This window comes from Bos mutus, chromosome 1, assembly GCF_027580195.1.
Source record: "Bos mutus isolate GX-2022 chromosome 1, NWIPB_WYAK_1.1, whole genome shotgun sequence".
In the NCBI taxonomy this organism is placed as follows: domain Eukaryota; kingdom Metazoa; phylum Chordata; class Mammalia; order Artiodactyla; family Bovidae; genus Bos; species Bos mutus.
Genome location: NC_091617.1, coordinates 94,838,734 through 94,860,647, shown reverse-complemented (window position 1 = coordinate 94,860,647; position 21,914 = coordinate 94,838,734). Strand labels below are relative to the sequence as shown.

The window sequence follows — 21,914 nt, the reverse complement described above, 5'->3', positions numbered from 1 at the left end:
CCCAAAGGTATGTATTAATCAAAGTACCAGAAGGTCTTGTTTGGCAATATTTTAACCTTAATGCAATCTAAGCAGGTGTGTACACATGCTTTTGAACTCGCACACATATATAATTATAAATTTGCCTAGGTTTGATCTTCCGTACTTATCCAATGTGATTGAAGAGTGAGAGGGCCAAGACTCACAAATTGATGGTGGTAAGGTTGGACCTAGATGAACAATGGAGTATGTATTTTTTTTTTTTTTTTTTGAGTCTCAAACCTTCCCTCGAAGAAATTAGGACTGGAATTTTCATCCTCATTTCACAGATGAGGAAACTGAGGTTCAGAGAAGGTAAATAATTTCTCTTAGGCCTCCCAGATCACAGTCTAAGACTGTTTCTGTGACAATAAAGTAACTTTTGTTAGGCCAACAAGGAACTTCCAACTCAGTAAGAGAGACACCTAAAAATTCATGAATGTCAAGATGGAGTCAAAGTTTTCCTTCGTTATTAAACAGGGATTTTATTGTGTTTTTATACTATGGGTATACAATTCCTTGTCTACAATCTCTGGGGTTGTACATGCTTTGACATTTAGAGTTATTTCAAACACACACAGACAGACATGCAGGGAATATCTTATAATTAAATGTATTAATTTTTACAGCACAATGTGTCAATATTCATATTAAATGAAACAAAGATTATAAATAACTTTATTCCCATTCATGTCAGTCAGATTTTACCAAATGAGATTGCTAAAGATTGGTAAACAAAGCAAAACTTGTTTTTCAGAGCCTTTTGGATTTTGGGTTTGTGGAAACTGGACTGTGGATTTGTGTATGGACTACAAGGATGGGCACTTGCTAGTACTTTCTGCTGCCGTGAGTGTCTCTTGCAGGCCTGGCGGGATGTTCTCGAGCAGGAAGGCTGACTGGAACAAACAGTTTGCACCTGCTTGTCTGGCTTCCGTAGCTGGCACACTCTCAAAGGAAGGGCCTTGGCTGAGTTTGAAGTATAGTTTCAGGCTTTTCGGAGACAAGCCAGTGAACTCAGCTAATAAACTCTTTTATCCAAAATCCCTGAGGGCAAGAGGAGAAAGGAAAAAGAAATTAAAATGGAATAGCAGCCGGCTTTCAACTCTATGAAAACTGATCACGTGATAAAGCCAGAGGCATCTCATCAAGAAAGTCCAAATTTGATGAAGCAGTTTTATTCTGGAAGACTGAGACAAGTCAGACCTGCAAGGAACCCATTATAAAGTCATCAAGATAGATTGATAGAAGTGGGATCCATACATTAATATTAATGGCAGTAATAATTATGATACCACTCCCCATGCCGGTCCCTGCCTATGAAACCAGGCTGGGCCCTTTCCTGCACCAAGAGGAGACCAAGAACATTTCCCAAGAACACAAGCTCTGTGTTTTCACAATCAGCCTTCTTTCCAGCGTATTCCAATGGAGTGGTGTCAGTTTTGTTGTCTGGCCATCCCTGGTGAATTCATCTTTTGACCTTCACTTTGTGTCAAGGTGATACCTTTCACTGGGGGTGGGTCAGTGGCATGGAGGGTGAGTGAGCAGCCAGAGGGGTGAGCCCAGTGCCCTCTGCAGGCCCCCATGGCCCGCACTCTGATGACATCTCTTGAAAGAGCGAGCGTTGCTATCTTGGCGTTTTATGTATCAGGATGTCCAAGCAACTACTCAGCCAGCAGCAAAAAGGAACACGTTCATCTTTGATAAAGGAGAGAGGAAATATATTTTGAAAAAAGTGTTTTTGTGGTCCTTTTGTCTTGATTTTTTTTATTCTGCTTGCATTTATTTCCTTCATACTTCATCCATAGTGATCTTTGAAATCTAATCAATTATTTGGTATCTCTCTTGTTATGAAGAAAAAATATTGAGGGTCGCTAATCTCTACAGTGTTAGCTTCTTTTGAAGAGTGGTTTCCTTATCTCTTGCTGTACCTGAGTCAATTCAGTTTTTGAAAAGACTGTGTTTTGAACACTTCCTGTGTGTGCAGAGCTCCGATGCCACAGATAACTTGGTTTGAAACCCAGACCCACGGCTTATGAACTATGAGAATCTGGATGCATTGCTTAACCACTGAGATGCAATTTCCTCAGTGGAAAAATGGTAATAATGTATGAGAAGTTTGTTGTGAGATCCAGATGAGGTAATGAGAGAGCTGGTTACATAACCAGAAGCTCAAGGAAGATTTTTTTTTTTAGCTAGATGCTAAGGGGAACATAAATGTGAATAAAACACACATTCTTCTTTAATAAAGAGAAAATATGGAAAGGCTTTTTAAATGGCTAGATGGCACAGAGGTGAAGGCGATGGCACCCACGCCAGTGCTCTTGCCTGGAGAATCCCAGGGACGGGGGAGCCTGGTGGGCTGCAGTCCACGGGGTCGCAAAGAGTCAGACACGACTGAAGCGACTTAGCAGCTGCAGCAGCAGACAGCACAGAAAGGATAGAAATTAATTTAAACTGTGAAATGGAGGGGGTGAATTTAACCTAGGGCTGGACAGATACATAGACTATCAACAAGCTGGGAAATCAGAGTTGGGAAATTGAGGAAGTCAAAAGTGCTTATAGGCAGAAAGAACAGTGACACAGAGGCAGGCAGGAGATGGGAAGGAGAAATTATACCATAAAATCTAGATTGTTCCAATATCATACAGATTGAAAATGTTCTCTGCCAATAGACTCACAATTTTTCTTTTACTTGGTTAAGAAAATGTTCTGACTTGGGCTTCTAATGTCTATTGCAGCCTTGCCACATGTATAAGAGGGGTGAGATTAGGTGGGAGAGGAGAGTGGGAACTTAATCGGTTGTGCTTGGAAAAGGCCTTGAATGCCATGCAAGAAAACGAGACATCCTTAAAAATCTAGCGAGCAGTCCTAATAGGCTTGAGGGGCATGGGTTTGGGAAACACATCATTGTGCGGGGAGAATTGGAGGGCAAAGAGGCAAGGGCAGGGCAGGGAGAGGGAGTTCATCGGGGACTAATAGAAGCTAAGGCAGAATAAATAAAAATCATACAAATGGCCAAATACAAAAATAAAAATCATAGTTTCACAGCTAGGAGAGCCACCTCAAGAAGCAGGTTTGTGGCTGGAAGACCTGTTTGAAGCCAGGGTGGCTCAACCCGTGTACCAGCCCTGCCACAGGGGCTGGTTCTGTCTGTTCTGAGGGCTCAGCCACTCGCCTCCAGTGACAGGGCTTGACTGTTCAACATGCAGCAATCCAAAAACTGAGTCACATTGCTTAGCTCCTACTGCTCATGTTATTCTCATCACACAACGCCTCCCTATGGGAGAGGATCGCACAAGGCCAGAGCATCTGAAACAGGTGATGCAATCCAGCAAAATGTGCGCAAGTGTAGCTGGCTCCAGAGCCACCTGGCAAACCACTTTGTGTGTTTAGAGAGGATTTGTAGCTCTTGTAGATGTTGGCTGTCTTTCTTTATGTCTATATGTCTGTCTTCTTGCTAGTTTTTTCTTCTTCTTTTCTTAGAAGAGATGAGACCAGCCCAACTGTTTCTTGGTGATTTGAAAGAAAATATAGGAGACTTAAGTAACTGGAGTATGGTTTGGAACGGCTGCAATAAAATGGGAACTCTGAAATACATTAAATGACCTTCTGAACAGCTTTAGGTACTAGAATCTCCTTATTGCACTAACCCTTTCCAATCACAAGCAAAAGGAATTTCTGCTGAGCTGACCAATACTAGCAAGATGTTTCCAGACCCATACATTTGGAAACTCCCATGACTTTTTCTCCAGTAAGTTTGAATTTTCCTCTAGGGAAATAATTTTGCTTCTCCCCTCTCTGAAGTTCAACCCTGAGTGTGCAACAGAAATTGCCTGCAGCTACCCTGCTATGTCTAGAAGCATGCTCCTAGAAAGAAATGAACTGCATTCAGAAGATCACCTATCCTCTCAAATGACACATTAGGGATGTGAGGTCAACTGAGAGGAGTTGCTCCAAGCGTTTGTTCCTCCCTGACCACAGGGCCAACCCTTGGGCTGCTTGACTGAGGGAGGTAATAGAGCCAGGTTCTCAGGGGAAAACTGTAGATTTCTTGAACTTGGTGTAGTCATGGTCATTTGTCCACTATGGCCTTGGCCGGGCCCATCTCAGGATTTGTGTTATAGGCCAATTCTTGAAAGCAATTGAATTTGGGAAGGATTTTGTATAAGATGCTGATTCAGTTTGCAAACAGAGTGGTTCTAACTTTGACATAGACTTGCCTGCCTGAGAATTCAGCTTCCCTTAATTTCTACCTCTCTTACAATTAATTATTATGCCGGGCATTCAGCTCCTGCCATACCTCTGGAGAAAGAAATAAGGGTCTCTTTATATGCTGTCCAGGTCTCATGCTTTGCTTTAAATTGACCACCCCGTTTCACAGTCTTTAGAGTCATTTCCCCTCCTACCCTTGAAATGTCAGAGACATTTTCCAAGCTAGTGTGTACCCTTCCCCATTTATGTCATCCCTACTTTCTAAAGGTGAAAGCTTCAGCATTTGCTTTGTTATGGCATTTCCAGAACTATCAATACCTACCACTAGTGATGAGGTCATTGTCATCTGGCTAGTGAGTGAACCAACTTCAGAATTCTATCATTAGAGACTGATTCTGAAAACCAACTCAATTATGTCAAGGGAATTGTGCTGTTCAGCTCTTCTCTGTACTTACTGATTTTTGCCAACTGGTTCTATTAGTTCCCAAAGGAGGCATATTGAAGTTTCCAAATATAATTGAGCATTTGTTTCTTTTTTCAATCCTTTCAGTTTTTGTTTCAGGTATTTTGGAGTTCTTTTATTAGGTGTGTACAAGTTAAGGGTTGTCATGATATCTTAATGAATTAATCTCTTTCTAACTATATAATGTTCCTTTTCATCTTCAGTAAGATATCCTGTTCTGAAGTCTACTTTGTTTGATATTAATATTATCACTCTGGTTTTCCTTTTATTTTTGTTTGCAAAGCTATGTTTTGTTACCCTCTTCCTTCAGTCTAGCTGTGTTGTTTTAGTTAAAGGATGCTTCTTATAGATAATATAGAGTCGTTCTTATTTTCCTTTCCAAGCTGGCAATCTCTGTCTTTTAATTGGAATGCTTAGACTATATCTGATATAATGATATTGTTGTTGTCATTGTTGTTCCATCTCTAAGTGTTATCCAATTCTTTGTGACCCCATGGACTGCAGCACGCCAGGCCTCCCTGTCCATCACCAACTCCCGGAGTTTACTAAAACTCATGTCCATTGAGTCGGTGATGCCATCCAACCATCTCATCCTCTGTTGTCCCCTTCTCCTCCTGCCTTCAATCTTCCCCAGCATCAGGGTCTTTTCCAATCCCTCAGCTCTTCGCATCAGGTGGCCAAAGCATCGTAGTTTCAGCTTCAACATCAGTCTTTGCAATGAACACTCAGGACTGATCTTTAGGATAGATTGGTTTGATCTCCTTGCAGTCCAAGAGACTCTCAAAAGCCTTCTCCAACACCATAGTTCAAAAGCATCAATTCTTCAGCACTCAGGTTTCTTTATAGTCCAACTCTTACATCCATACATGACTACTGGAAATACCATAGCCTTGACTAGACAGACATTTGTTGACAAAGTAATGTCTCTGCTTTTTAATATGCTGATTAGGTTGGTCATAACTTTCCTTCCAAGGAGCAAGCGCCTTTTAATTTCATGGCTGCAGTCACCATCTGCAGTGGTTTTGGAGCCCCCCAAAATAAAGTCAGCTACTGTTTCCACTGTTTCTCCAACTATTTGCTCGGAAGTGATGGGAGCGGATGCCATGATCTTAATTTTCTGAATGTTGACCTTTAAGCCAACTTTTTCACTCTCCTCTTTTACTTTCATCAAGAAGCTCTTTAGTTCTTCTTTGCTTTCTGCCATAAAGTTGGTGTCATCTGCATATCTGAGGTTATTGATATTTCTCCCGGAAATCTTAATTCCAGCTTGTGCTTCTTCCAGCCCAGCATTTCTCTCGATGTACTCTGAATATAAGTTAAATAATCAGGGTGACAATATACAGCCTTGACATACTCCTTTGCCCACTTGGAACCAGTCTGTTGTTCCATGTCCAGTTCTGACTGTTGCTTCTTGACCTGCATACAGATTTCTCAAGAGGCAGGTCAAGTGGTCTGGTATTCCCATCTCTTGAAAAAATTTCCACAGTTGGTTGTGATCCACACAGTCAAAGGCTTTGGCATAGTCAATAAAGCAGAAATAGATGTTTTTCAGGAACTCTCTTGCTTTTTCAATGATCCAGTGGATGTTGACAATTTGATCTCTGGTTCCTCTGGCTTTTCTAAATCTAGCTTGAACATCTGGAAGTTCACAGTTCGCGTACTGTTAAAGCCTGGCTTGGAGACTTTTTAGCATTACTTTACTAGCGTGTGAGATGAGTGCAATTGTGTGGTAGTTTGAGCATTCTTTGGCATTGCCTTTCTTTGGGATTGGAATGAAAACTGACCTTTCCATTCCTGTGGCCACTACTGAGTTTTCCAAATTTGCTGGCATATTGAGTGCAGCACTTTCACAGCATCATCTTTCAGGATTTGAAATAGTTCAACTGGAATTCATCACCTCCACTAGCTTTGTTCATAGTGATGCTTCCTAAGGCGCACTTGACTTCACATTCCAGGATGTCTGGCTCTAGGTGAGTGATCACACCATCACTATCATCTGGGTCATGAAGATCTTTTTTGTACAATTCTTCTGTGTGTTCATACCACCTGTAATTGATATAGTTAAATTTAAAATCACCATATTGCACTTTATTTTCTATTTTTCCCATATGTTCTTTGTTTCCTTTCTTCTTCTACTTGTTTAGTTTACTTGTTTTATGTTCCCATTTTAGCTTCACAATTGGTTTATTATCAGTACTTCTTTAGTTTTTTATTGTAATTTTTATTCTTTGTTTATTTTTATCAATTGCTTAGGATTTATTTGGAAAAGACCCTGATGCTGGGAAAGATTGAGGGCAGGAGGATAAGGAAATGACAGAGGATGAGATGGTTGGATGGCATCACTGACTCAATGGACATGGGTTTGGGTGGACTCCGGAAGCTGGTGATGGACAGGGAGGCCTGGCGTGCTGCAGTCCATGGGGTCGCAAAGAGTCGGACATGACTGAGGAACTGAACTGAACTAGGATTTATATTACACATCTTTAGTTTACTATAATCTATCTTCAACTTTATGTATAGTATAAAATTTTTCATCTGCTTTTTGATGTCATTCATTTTAACTTTACATATGGTAGAAACTTTACAATTAAAAAATGAAAACTTGAAATGTTGTTTATATGACCCACTTAGTTCCCATTTCCAATGTGCTCTATTCCTTTGTTATGCCAAATTTCCACCTTCCTACCACTCTCCTTGAAGAACTTCCATTAACATTTCTTGTAGTGGAGGTCTGCTGGCTTTTGTTTCTCTGAAAAATCTTGCATTTGCCATTGCTTTTGAAAGACATTTTCAGTGAATATTAAATTCTAGGTTGACTATTGTGTTTTCTTTCTGTGTTTTAAAGGTGTCCCTCCATTGTCTTTTGGCTCATAGTTTCTGACAAGAAATGTGTTCTTATATCCTGCTGTTTTTACTTGGCTGCTCTTTTTCATTATGTTATTTTCTTTCTGTTTATTTTATTTGAAGTTTGTTTAGATTCTCACATCTATAAAATCACCATTTTTATTAAATATTAGAGATTTTCAAGCATGATTTCCTTAAATATGTTTTCATGCTCTCCTTTCCTCGTAGAACTAGAGTTACCATATGCTAGGCTGCTTGACATTTTTTCAAAATCTCTGTTTTTTTTCAAAAAATCTTTTTCTCTGTGGTTTATTTTGGATAATTTGTCCTTAGTTCTTCATGTTCACCAATATTTTATTTTATAATACCTAAACTGCATCTAATTCTACCCAGTGTATTTTTATTTAAAATATTGCATTTTTCATCTCTAGATGCTCCAACTTGGTCTTTTTAAATTTCTTTTACTCCTGTTATCATTGTATTCATATTTTTCTTTACATTCTTGAGCACATGGAGCATATTTCCAACAACTCCTTTATTGTCTTTTTCTTCTAATTCCATCCTTTCTGTCATTTCTGCTTTTGAGAATTTTGCTTATGTTTAATTTTCTCTCTGATACTTGGTGCTAGCTCTTTAGCAAAATAGAACTACTGGTAAAAGCCAAGATTCCAAAGGCTTGTAATTACCAATAAGTTTGCACTGGAAGGAGATGGGCCAGGTATCAAGTTTTGGGTGATGTCATGATCGTATCTATGGCTGCTAAGTCGCTTCAGTCATGTCCGACTCTGTGCGACCCCATAGACGGCAGCCCACCAGACTCCCCCATCCCTGGGATCTTCCAGGCAAGAACACTGGAGTGGGTTGCCATTTCCTTCTCCAATGCATGAAAGTGAAAAGTGAAAGTGAAGTCACTCAGTCGTGTCCAACTCCTAGCGACCCCATGGACTGCAGCCTACCAGGCTCCTCTGTCCATGGGATTTGCCAGGCAAGAGTACTGGAGTGTGTTGCCATTGCCTTCTCCGATATCTATGGCACCTGATTGCAAATGTTATGTACTGTGAACTCCAGGAGACACCATTCCCAGTACTGATACAACTTAGCCAAGCTTCCTTGTAAGGCCACTAATGGTATGTCTAAAATCTAGACTCTTCATAAATGGGTTTCCCTACATGTGCTCATTTAGGCTTATATATATCCAGTGCAGTGGTGTACTTGACAGGGTTCTCTTTATTTTAGTGTAACTGAAAACATAACTCAAATTAACTCAGATTAGCTTAGGCATAAATGAGGATTTGTTGTTTCTATAACTATGCTGGAGAAATGACAGGGGAGCTGCTAGGACTTGGGTGTGTTTAAACCTGGGCTTTTTTTCTCCATCTAATCCCTTCTGCTTCAGTCTTTACATTGGCTTCATTCTGTCTGATACTCTTTCTCCTATTACAGCATTGCAGATGGGGACCTGAAGCACAGTCAGGCTCCCATCTCTCTGTTTTATCACTACCAAGGGGCTGAAGCTCACCTTCTGTGATGCCAGGTAAAAAATACCCCAGAGAGAGGCTCAACTGACCTGATTAGAGTCCAGTGTCTACCCCCTGACAAAACAACTATGGCCAAAGAGATAGACCACCCAGACTGAGCCTTTTGGGGTCATGGGCTCACCTTTTTGCCTATCAGTGCGGTCACAAGTAAGCACTATGAGAAAAGAACAGCTTTCTTTGAACCTTATTATTAGATTGAGAGAGAGGAATAAAGAAGAGGCTGATGCTCAGGTACACACTTTGAAAAGTGGCTGTGACAATATTCATTTAAAAAATGAGATAGCCAAGTCTTAGAGAAGTCAAAGGACTCCTTTAAGGTTACAGAGGTAATAAGTGGCAAAGCTGTGATTGATGAGAGGCAATTATAGGAATTAAGAGGTCAGACCCTAGAATCAGATAGATCTGAGCCCAGATCCTAGCTCTGCTACTTACCAGTGTTGTTTAGGATAAATTACTTTACTTCTCTGCCTCTTATTTCTAAACTTAATATGGGAATAATTATAGTACTGTCTTCATTAGGGTAATCATGAGAAATAAATGAGATAATCCATGCAAAAAGTGCTTAGCATAATACTAAGCATAATGTAATCACTGCTTAAATATTTGCCATTATTATTGTCTAGAGTTTGAACCTAAGTATGTCTGTTTCAAAGCAGCACCTGTGTGGTTTGTGAGACGCAGGGGAATCACCACAATTGCTTTGCTCTGTTCCAAGCCCCATAACTTTGGAATTTTTATAAATGATCTACAAACAAATGAAGTAATGAAGCCAGTCTTTATCACCACTGAGCAGGGATACCACTACCAGTCACTAAATGGGCTTGATCGATGGACTGGAAATCCAAACCAAGCTTCAGAAATGAAGGATTCCAGCCAGGAGACAGTCTGTCCATTTACCCAAAGAACTAAGATAGCCTCACAACTCCGAGTGCTAACATCATCCGAACTCCCAAAAAGGACTCAGGCAACTGTGGCCTGCCTGTCACTCACTCACTCACTCATCAAATATTTTTTGAGCATTTGCTATGTGTAGACCCTGAGCTCTGGTGTTTGCTATTTATACCCTATAGCTGATTCATGTTGATGTATGGCAGAAACCAATACAATATTATAAAACAATTATCCTTCAATTAAAAATGAATAAATTAAACCCAAAAAGAGTCTCTCCGATTTGAAAAGCCAAAAAGACATTGCGTTCTTAGATGGAGGAGCAGTCGGGGGAGGAAACCTAAACATATATAATATCTGACAAGATTCTCCTTGAAACAAAGTTTGAGAATATTTGAAAAATATTCTCAAATATTTGAATATTTGAAAAAGTTTTCCAACAGTAATTATAAATGGAAATTAAGGGTAGTATCCATCGTTGCTAACTCATGGTGTATAAAAATATCAGTAATATTCTCTTCAAAGCACAAAATGTACCTTTTTACACTGAACAAACACTCTCATAAGCAAATTACAAAGAGAATATTTCTGGCAAAACAGATGGTACTACAAGTACCCGTGTGAAAGATCCCTCAGCTTGATAACCTGTGAAGAACGCCCATTATTCTTAATCACAGTTGATTGATAGGCATTCATTAATTATAATAATATTTTATAGATCCATGGATCCTTTCATCCCTAATTTTCAGAGTGCTTTACAACTAGTAATTAATTTCCCCAACATTTTAAGGACAAATTTAAAGTCAACTTCCAACAAAACTTGCACCAATGCTCAGAATATCTTATTCCGAAGTTTAGACCTAAACTGTAGTTTTGTTGCCTGAAGCCTTGGAATGAGTAGCAACCAGTTCTCAAATTGTACCCAGAGGGAAACCCAACAGAAGAAAATACTTTGCATGCTGTGCAAGGAAGAAATCAGGGTGTGGGAAAGCTACAACTGATGGTGGCATTTGCAACTGGTTTGAGTCTTAGGTAAAACGGGAATGTGGAGTTATAGGAAAAAGGTCCCTGAGTCGCACTAAAATGCCTGCTATCAGCTTTCACTGGAGGAGAGAGGTACACCGTTGGGTGATCCAGCTTCAGCCAAGGGCAGGTTAAGGGGTTGTATGGTGGGGTGGGGAGAGCCCCGGCACAAAGTTCAGACTGGGCTGTCAGGACCGGCTCCACCGCTGCGAGGCTGTGTGACCCGGAGTGAGTCACTTCACCTCTCTGAGCCTTTATTTCTTCATACAGGAAATTAGTTTGGATTAGTTTGGAGCCATATGTCACACATGAGCAGCCTGCATGACGACGTTGGCTAGCAGCCCTGTTTTCTTTGGCGCACACAGTGTTTTTGTAAATGCCTATATTTCCGGTTTGCCCCAGCCCCCACCATTGCTTGTGACCTTCTACCCAGTGTTCCTCACTCATTTTTGTCACTTTCCAGACCTCTGTAGGCATTTGAGGTGGCAATCCCTAGGTAACATGATCTCGTATTCTGCTTCCAGCCCGGATCACCAGAGAATCTGGATCGTTGGAGGTTGATAAGACTCAACAGTCAGACAGGAGAAGAATTCAGAACTCTGAACCTTGGAGTGTTTTCCAGACTCTTCCATCGGTGAGCTGGTGGTATAACCTCCTAGCCCTCTTCCTGTAGATTCCTGACAGTCACACTGTCCATGTCAGTCACAGAATTAGCCTCTTCTATCTCTTTGTACACAGCAAATGATCGCACATAGCTTAGGTCCCTGATTTACTTTCTAATTCTGTCTCCTTGACGCTTCTCTTTTTTTGACCATGCAATATATGGGATCTTAGTTCCCCAACTAGGGATCGAACCCAAGCTCCCTGCATTGGAAGCATGGAGTCTTACCCACTGGGCCACCCTTTCCTCGACTCTTAGAGGTCAGCAAGAGGAAATCAGGCTTTCCAAGTGGCTCAGTGGTAGAGAATCTGCCTGCAATGCAGGAGATGTGGGTTCAACCCCTGGGTCAGGAAGATCCCCTGGAGAAGGAAATGGCAACCCCCTCTAGTATTCTTGCCTGGAGAATCCCCCTGGACAGAGGAGGCTGGCAGCTATAGTCCATAGGGTTGCAAAAGAGTTGGACGGGACTTCGCAATTAAAACAAGAACAAAGGAAAAATCACCCACAGGGCAAAGGAGCTCTTGTCAACAGGAAGTTGTGAATCAATGATGGAGGAAAGAGAGATGGGAAAGAAAAGGTAGGTAAATGCAGTGGGAGAATTTCTCCCCACCCAAAACCCTCCACCCAGATTTAAGTTAGAGAGGGGTCTTAAAGGTAGGCTTTGAATACTCTAAACGGTTTCTAGAGCTACCTTCTGTAGATCTCTAAACTTCCAGCTCTTACTGCATGCTTTCCTAGTTGAGTAGCTTTCATTGAGCTCTCTGGGGGGCTCTCTTTCTGCAGAGGAATCTGTTCATGCTGACCCGAGGGCACACAGCTGCCGTGGGCCTCCGGAACACAGGCTCTTTGTACAATGCAACCCTGTATTGTAGAAACTTCCCCACACACGTTTGCACACAGGAGTTCTGTCATTAACGCAGTACTGGTCATGGGGTGGAATGCATGAAGGGTGGGGAAAATGGCTTCTTTCTCAAAAGCTTTCTTTTTATAAGCTTGGCCCCCCCTGACAACTTGGAATTTTCTTTTGTAGCTGAAAAAACATATTTCTCTTAAACACGACGCAGGCAGTTGCGTGTCCTCAAAGATCTGTTGGCCAAACAGATAACTGAGGCAATTGTTAAAAAGGACCCAACTGCAGATTAAAACCGAGCTGATTCCATGAGTCCCATAGGAATGTGGCTTAGCCTTCAACGTTCCTTTCTGAAATGGTTAATCTTCTTCCTGATCATGAAAGTACAGTCTACTCACTGTGGAGAACAAAGGGGGCAAATAATCACCCACAACGTCACTACCTAAAGGTTTCATTTTAGCACATTTTCTGGAGAATTTTCCTGTGCATGCTAATATCTTTTTTAAGAATTGAGGCATAATTGACATTTAACATTGTATTTCAGGTGTATAGAATGATGATTCAATATTTGTACATATTGTAAAATGATCACCATAATAAGTCTAGTTAATATGGGTCACCCTATTTAGTTATAAAAAATTTTTTCTTATGATGAAGACTTTTAAGATCCACTCTCTTAGCAACTTTTAAATATGCAATATAGTATTATTACTAGAGCTTCCCTAGTGACTCAGATGATAAGGAATCTGCCTGTAATACAGAAGACTCAGGTTTGATCCCTGGGTCAGGAAGATCCCCTGGAGTAGGAAATGGCAACCCACTCCAGTATTCTTGCTTTGAGAATCCCATGGACAGAGGAGCCTAGCGGGTAATATTATCCATGGGATAATAAAGAGTTGGACACGACTGAGTGACTAACACACATAGAATTATTAACTGTGGTTACCAGGCTAGGTTACAGCCCTGTGACTTAATTATTCTATAATTGGAAGTTTGTACCTTTTGACTTTCTTTGCCCATTTTGCCCGCTCCCCATCTCTGGCAACCACCAATCTGTTTTCTCTATCTATGAGCTTGGTTTTTCATTGTCAGTAGGCTTTTGTTTTAATTTTGCTTTTAGATTCTATATATAAGTGAGATCATAACAGTATTTGTCTTTCTCTGACTTTTTTACATTATGCTAAATTCCTTCAAGGATCATCCATGTCATTGCAAATGGCAAGGTTTAATTCTGTCTTTCTTGCTTAATAGTATTCCTTGTATTCACCTCTTTTTATCCATTCATCATCAAGAAGCATCCATATCTTGACTATTGAAAATATGCTGCAATGCACATAGAGCGCATACATCTTTTCAAATTAGTGTTTACATTTTCTTTGGATAAATACTGAGAAGTGGAATTGCTGGGTCATTTAGTAGTTCTATTTTTAATTTTTTAGTAGCTCCACATGGTTCTCCATAGTGGCTGCACCAATCTACATTCCCACCAAGAGTGCACAGGGTTCCCTTTTTCTCCGCATCCTCACCAAAACTTGGTATCTCTTGTCTTTTGATAATAGCCATTCTGACAGGTTGAGGTGATATCTCATTGTGGTTTTGACTTGCATTTTTCTAGTGATTAGTGATGTTCAGCATCTTTTCATGTACCTGTTGACCATCTATATGTCTTCTTAGGAAAAATGTCTGTTCAGAACCTTTGCCCATTTAAAATCCAGTTGGTTTTTTTGTTTTTGCAATTTATGAGCTCTCTATATATTTTGAATATTAACTCCTTATCAGATATATGATTTGCAGATATTTCTTCCTATTTTCCTTTTCATTTTGTTGATGGTTTTCTTTGATGTGCCGAAGCCTTTAGGAATATCTTTTTAAATGCAGTTGAGATGATGCTAGTCTCATCTCTTAAAATCACATTTCCTTTTCAAGATATTATGAAATCTCTCATAGGGAGGATAGAAGGCTTATGTCATTTAATCTTTTTGTAATATGATTTTCAGTGGTTTAGCAGAGATGGGAACATTTGGTCGGGACCACAGAGTTTAGCCATTAAGGAAAGAGATTCAATACTTCCTAAAAAATGCCTTGGGTTATAGTTTTATTGGACTTAAGCTGTGGAACCAGATTTTCAAATTCTTAGCCACTCACATGTTAGATATGACTTCTAGCTGTCTGTTCAGATTCACCATTAATAAAAATACTCTACTTTTTATTCCTATTATTATTTCCTAACAAACCTCTGAGATTTGACTTAGAACACTAGATTTTATTTCTTTAATTAAATTAATTTAGTTCTAATTAATTAATTTTAGCTGTGCCAAATCTCAGTCGTGGCATGCAGGATCTTTAACTGAGGCATGTGGGATCTAGTTCCCTGACTAGGGACTGAAAATTGTCCCCCTGCTTTGGGAGCGAGGAATCTTAGCCACTGGACCAGCAGGGAAGTCCTGGAACCACTAGATTTCTAAAGCAGACTTGGGAGCAGTGCCAATGTATTCCCACAAACCAAGAATTTTGCCCTGGGACTATAAACAAGTGGTCTTTATTGGGGGGAGCACACATTAGGGAAAGAGGAGTTATTAAGTGCTTTGGTGTTAAAATGAAAAGTTTATGCTAAATGACCAGGTGTTCAGGCTCAAGCTTGAAACAGACTGTGTAGCACCATCTAGAAAACATGAGCTTCAGCAAGAGAGTGAGTACCCCATACACACATTTCCCTTGTTATATCCATCTGCGCGATGAAGAGACAGCAAGATGAAGAGAAGTTGAGGAATTCTGCAAGACCGAGGAGTAACGGGAGCAGTACCAGGAGTAATGGGTCTTGCTCTGCTCCAGCCTATCCCATCCCAGATTCAGGGCATGGAGACCCCTAATGCTGCCACACAAGGCAGTTCTCAAGGATGCAGTGTGTTCAGGGCTCTTTGCCTCTGGCTAAAATGTGCATTGGAGCCACACTGATGGTTGCCTTTCCATAGAGTAGTTACAAAAATGAGCGTGCTTGACCCTTTTAACAGGTTAGGGTGGAAACAAGAGGCAGGAATGGAAATGAAAGGAGCCAGGAGCACAATTATGTAAACTTTCCCAAACATCCCAGGTAAATGGCATCTTTCAAAATTCTAGCACTTAATCTAGTCAGGCCGTGGAAAACAAGCGATTTGTCTGAAACTGGGTGTTTACAAAATGGACCTAGCACTTAGAGAACATTAATACCTAAGAGCTTTGCTGAAATTGGTGCAGAACTCACTCTGCACAGTAAAGAGGGGGCTGAGAGAAGGTAGGGGACCACTTGTCAGCCCTCTGATGGCCCCTCATTCCTCAGAGTGGGGGCCACTGTGCCTCCTGCCCTGTGGCTTCAGTTGCAAATCTGAGGCAGAAAGCCTGCCTGCCAGAGCCTTGAGGATTTCCTGCCACCTGACTCACTCCTTTGGTGTCAACCATGGCTGGAGAGGGATGAAGCCAAGGTCCCACCTGCCTCACATGTTGGGCTTTTGCAAAGCCCCAGCAGCCCCTGCTCACTCGCACCATATTGCTAAGACCAGAGGATCCTGCTGTGTATCTGAACCCCTGTAGGTACCAATCTAGGGATCCTCCTGCAAACTATTTTTCCCCAAGGACCTATTTATTTAGAAAATTGAAAATATGCACTACTCTTTGCTTATCACCAAAACAAAATCTCTTCATGGTAAGAGTTTTGGAAAATAAAAATATGTACCAGGAGAGAAAAATCAAAACACAAAACCCCACCCACTTACTAGAGATAGCTACCGTTAATACTTAATATCTATCCTTTTAACACGTATTTGTGTGTGAGTACACGTTATAGTATATTGAAAAGCAGAGATATTACTTTGCCAACAAAGGTCCGTCTAGTCAAGGCTATGGTTTTTTCCAATGGTCATATATGGATGTGAGAGTTGGACTGTGAAGAAAGCTGAGCGCTGAAGAATTGATGCTTTTGAACTGTGGTGTTGGAGAAGACTCTTGAGAGTCCCTTGGGCTGCAAGGACATCCAACCAGTCCATCCTAAAGGAGATCAGTCTTGGGTGTTCATTGGAAGGACTGATGCTGAGGCTGAAACTCCAATACTTTGGCCACCTCATGCGAAGAGTTGACTCATTGGAAAAGACTCTGATGCTGGGAGGGATTGGGGGCAGGAGGAGAAGGGGATGATCGAGGATGAGATGGCTGGATGGCATCACCGACTCAATGGACATGAGTTTGAGTGAACTCCGGGAGATGGTGATGGACAGGGAAGCCTGGTGTGCTGCAGGCCATGGGGTCACAGAGTCAGACATGACTTAGCGACTGAACAACAGCAACCCACCATGCAGCATGCAGGGTCTTGGTTCCATCCAGTGATCGAACCTGTATCCTCTGCATTGGAAGTGCAGAGTCTGAACCACTGAACCACCAGGAAGATCCTTACAAGAACACTTTCTGACACTGCTGAAGATTGCCTCACAGTTAGAGACACCAACTCCAATGTGGTCAGCCTGCCTAGGAAATCATCTTGAGATACAGGAGGGACTGTTAAGCATCCTGCTAAAAACAAGTGTCTAGGAACTCAAAACATTCACAGGAAGGACTCTCAGCAATATACACAAAAGGAATCTAGGGCCTTATTATAAGAAACTTCATGCCGCAGAAAACAAAGCAGGAACAGTGGAGGGTCACACAGAGACTTAGCACTTGAAGCCACCACGTGCGACAGAAAAGTGCCAGGGCTGAGATGTCAGCCAGAAAGAGCTGCTCATGGCTGGGGAGACATCCTGCTCAGTGAGGCGGAAGCAGAAGCGTCCACTCACTTTCCTTCAAGTGGAGCCATGCCAGCCAGGCTTGACTCTGTGACCTGGTGTCCTTTCCAAATTCTTCCTTCTGCCCAAGTGGAGGCTGGAGAGAACAGGCCCTCTGCCCTCTGCCCTCTTGAAGTGAGGTTTAGAAAGATGATGAAGTCTTTTCCAAGAACAAACAAGTGTTGAGTCAGCGTGAGGAAGCAAGTCAAGCGACCACACAGAACTAGAATCCCAGAGCCGGCAAAAGGGGAGATTGCTTGTCTAACAATTGGGTTTTCAGACTCTCCTAGATGAACATCAGACACTTCTGCTTCTCCACAGTTACAGCCCCTCCTACTGAACAGTAAGGCCAGGGACCCAGAGTTATCGTTTCTGCCCTGGTTTCGTTCAGAGCTTAGAACATTGTTGCTGGTGCTCCATGGCTGAGGGCCCAAAAAATTGTGCTTAGTCACATTTTCCAGCCCATATGGAGGAAGGTCTTCAATGAGTCAAGGCCATGTCAAGATGGAGCGGAATATTACATGGTCTACATAATTAACTTTGTCTGAGCAGAAATCTCTTTCCTAACTTTGGACTGAAGCCAGGCCAGCAGCTTCGACTGGGGACTTCCAAGGTTCCAGCAATTGTTTCCTTGAAAATCATTGCTGCTTTACTCTCCCTTTGCTTACTCAGAGAACCTATTGGGGCTTGGGTGTCCATTATGCTGTTCAAGGCGAAGGTTTGTAACAAAATTGTCATTTCATTCTCCTGTATTGTTACTTAAGCCACAGATATTATGGGAACAATCCGTTTCTACCCACACCGTCACCCTGAAAACTTTGGGCTACAATCTAATCTTTCTAACTGGCCCAGTTTTAGAGGAGATAAAATGGACACTATTTTGTTAGAAACACAGCAATATCATTTATTTCTGATAGGCTTATTTAGAATAGGGGATGAAAAATCTTTCAGTTTTATTTATGTGGATCCAACATTCATTCATTCACTCATTCATTCATTCAACAACCACGTATTAAGCTCTGTCACTGTGGGTGTAGGAAATGCAAAGATGGAAAAAAGCACAACTCTGTCATCTTACCCCCTGGAAGGGAAATATAAAGTATAAGGTATGACAGATATAAAACATATAAAATATGCCTCCTTCACAAGGAGGCATAAAGTATAATTTAATCAGCACCATAAGAGAAGTAAATATAAATTCTATGAATTCAAAAGGAAGGAAGGGAGATCATATAATGTATAGAAATATCGAATTACTATACTACGCATCTGGAACTAACATATGCTGTAGGTCAATTGTATTTCAATGAAATAACTTAAAAGTGCAAAAGGACAAAATTTTAACTTAATTCTATAGGGAATTAAATAAAGTACTTCAACTTTTTTTTTTTTTTAAGAATAGGAAGTATTTAGAAGGAGAAGAAAGACTTTATGGAGGAGATGACATGTGGGCTGAAACTTAACAGCTACATGGGGATAAATGGAGGCAATTCCAGGCAGAGGGAACAACAGCATAAGCAAAGGCACAGAAGTGAGAAAGTATAAATCTGTAACAAACAAGGAGTCATTCTTGCACCATTTGGGTACAGGATACATAAAGGGGAGGATAAGTAGGACATAAGACTAAAAATAAAGGTCTGGTGCATATTTTGGAGGATCTTGAGTATCAGGCTAAGGAATTTGGATTTTATTCCAATAGCCACACGACATCATCAGAGTGGAGAGACAGGGCAATACCAGAGGGCGACAGTGAGGGATGAGAGGTGAGTTACTGGGAGGCACTACCGCAGGGCAGACAAGAGTTCACTGGACCTGAGTCAGGACAAAGCACACAAGCCTGGAGGCAGAGGCAGCATCCACAGAGCTCAGCAGCTGTTTGGATGAGGGCTTAGAGCCAAGGGTCTGTGCCAGTCATTCTCTAGGTCAGTACTTCTTCAGCTTTAGCACATCAGAACCACCCAGAGGGCTTGTTAAAATACAGATTGTGGGCCCCACCCTTGGAGTTTCTGATTTAAATCTGGAACAGAGTCCCAGAAACTGCATTTCTAGCAAATTCCCAGGAGATGCTGCTGTTGTTGGTCCGAGGAACACACTTTGAGAACTAATGCTCCAGGTCCTCCAGGCTCACTTTTGTGACTCTGGGGAAGCAACTGCAAAAGGACAAGGGAGGCAGGAGAGGGAGTAGTTAGAGTCATTACTAGTGAATTGGAGGAGACTTTGCTTGTCCTTTTAACTTACAGCCTTCCTGATGTCTGGAGCAAAAAATTAGAAATGTTTAATGTGTGCAAAGACATTTGTATTAACCTATGAGCTGGAGCACAGAAGCGCACTGATTTAGGGCTCAGGCATTCTGTTTTTCTTTGAAAAAGCATGTGTGCTTAGTCATTCAGTCATGTCTGACTCTTCACAACCCCATGGACTGTAGCCCACCAGGCTCCTCTGGCCATGGGATTTTTCCAGGCAAGAATACTGGAGTGGGTTGCCATTTCCTTCTCCAGGAGATCTTCCCAACTCAGAGATCGAACTCAGGTCTCCTGCGTTGCAAGCAGACTCTTTTCTGTCTGAGCCACCAGGGAATCCCTAAGAATACTGCACTGGGTAACCAAATGCACAGGCACTGATCTTATGGGAAGGCAACATTGTGATGTAATGTTAGAATCAGCAGCCTTGAGTTCAAATCCTGACTCTGCTCCTCTGTCAATGACTTAATCTCTTAAAGTCCCAGTTCTTCTGTATTAAAATTGGATTAACAATGTGCAGTGCACTGTGCTGTGAGGAATAAATGCAGAAACCTACAGAAAGCACTGGGCACCATGCTTGGCACACTCGAGGCTTCCTGAATTCTGGCTTCCCCTCTACCTCAACCCTTCAGGGGTGAGTGAAGGGGGTAAAGCCTGTGGTGAAAGCCCTATAAGTGCCTCAGTCAAACAGCCCCTAGGAGATACCTAGGGTCCCATAGTTATCCTGACATGTCTTGGATTGGTGCTAGTGGTGAAGAGCCCTACTGCCAATGCAGGAGACATAAGAGACATGGGTTCAATCCCTGTGCTGGGAAGAATTCCTGGAGAAGGAAATGGCAACCCGCTCCAGTATTCTTACCTAGAGAATCCCATGGACAAAGGAGCTTGGCAGGCCATAGTCCATGGGGTTGCAAAGAGAGAGGCATGACTGAAGCGACTTAGCACACGTGCGCACCTAGATATCTTTACAACTGCCAGCAGATGGGAAAATTCCTCTGCTAGGAGAGCACTGGGAAATGGAGTCTGAAATGGGAGATGGACACAGAGGGAGGGGTTTCTGAAACAAAGCCGTTTTGTCTTCTTTGGAATTTCACTCAGGCCAGGTGGCCTTGACCAGAGGAGTGTCTTAGAGGGCCTTTTGAGGCTTTGATCCCAGTGGTGAGGCTGTGAGAACTTTAGAAGATTTTTCAGAGTGCCCGCAGTAGAAAAATGAGCTGGTAAGCATTTTTCTCCCTCTTTTACCAGATAAATCTGATGTCATAACATCCCCAGACAGGAAAGCAGAATGCAGACTTGGCAGTGAATCACAGAGGGAAGAGTGTCTGAGACTGAGCCTGTGTCATGGGAACCCAGTGACAAGAAGGCCCTGAGGCCCCCCACCCCTATCCGGGGAGAAAGGGTTTGGAAAACAGGCAGGCCCATCATGTCAGCCAGATACACTGGGGACAGAGGGGAGAGGGAGCTGAAGGGGAGTAGAGGGTCACATGGTTCTCCTGCTCTGGGTGGATCAACCCAAGTACACCAGGTCATAGGTTAGTTGGAAGGTTAGAGCCGCACTCATCCATTGAGTGGGGATGTCCAGAGAGAGAGAAATGGGTTGCACTACATGACTTCCAAGATCCCCACTCAACTTGCCATTTGATGATTCTGTGATAGGAGCTGCCAAGCCCAACAGAACTGAAGCTGCCCCCTGAGGGAGATTCCATTGATTAGTCACGAAGAGAAGAACATTCAGGTCCACCAAGCTCCTAACTGTGACTTGGCACTCCTCATTGTTTAAAAGTTTATGTACTTTCCCCTAACTTGATCCAGTGCAGATACAAAGGAATGTTATGCAATTAAAATAAATGCCTTCACAGAAGACTATGATGACAAGGAAAGCAAAAAATGAAAGAAAAAAAAGTGTAAGTGAAAGTCTTGCAGTCATGTCTGACTCTGTGAAACCCCATGGACTATAGCCCGCCTGGTTCCTCTGTCCATGGAATTCTCCAGGCAAGAATACTAGCAGGGGTTGCCATTTCCTTCTTCAGGGATCTTCCCAACTCAGGGATCAAACCCAGGTCTCCTGCATTGTAAGCAGATTCTTTACCATCCGACCTACCAGGGAAGCCCAAGCAAAGGAAAGGCAGGTCACAAAAACATATAACACTATTATTATTTTAAAAATAGAATGCAAAAAGACTGCAAAGATAGCTCAGGGTTAACTCTGGTGGTCAAATTATAGGTAATTTTTTCTTTTGTTTTATCTGAGTTTTTGAAATCATTTACAAATAAGTATGTATTACCTTTGAAGTAAGAAAGGACAAAATAATTTAATTCAAAAATGTTCATTCTAGAAAATGCTTTCACTAAATATGAGTATAAACTACATATGATTTTGTTATCTT

The 21,914-nt window shown here is 41.8% G+C and overlaps 1 protein-coding gene across 2 annotated transcripts in view; it reads right to left on the bottom strand.

The window, feature by feature from the left end:
• Positions 1–499: 499 nt before the first annotated feature.
• Positions 500–21,914, bottom strand: part of PLD1 (phospholipase D1) — a 273,608-nt gene continuing 252,193 nt past the window's right edge. Inside the window, exon 27 of one of the 2 annotated variants that reach the window (XM_070373213.1) lies at positions 500–1,062. In XM_070373213.1, the coding sequence (XP_070229314.1) occupies positions 1,033–1,062 (30 nt within the window). In that variant the 3' untranslated portion in view covers positions 500–1,032. Of the gene's footprint in view, positions 1,063–6,497; positions 6,740–21,914 lie in introns of those variants that run through there. The other variant, XM_070373223.1, reaches the window with a different exon arrangement.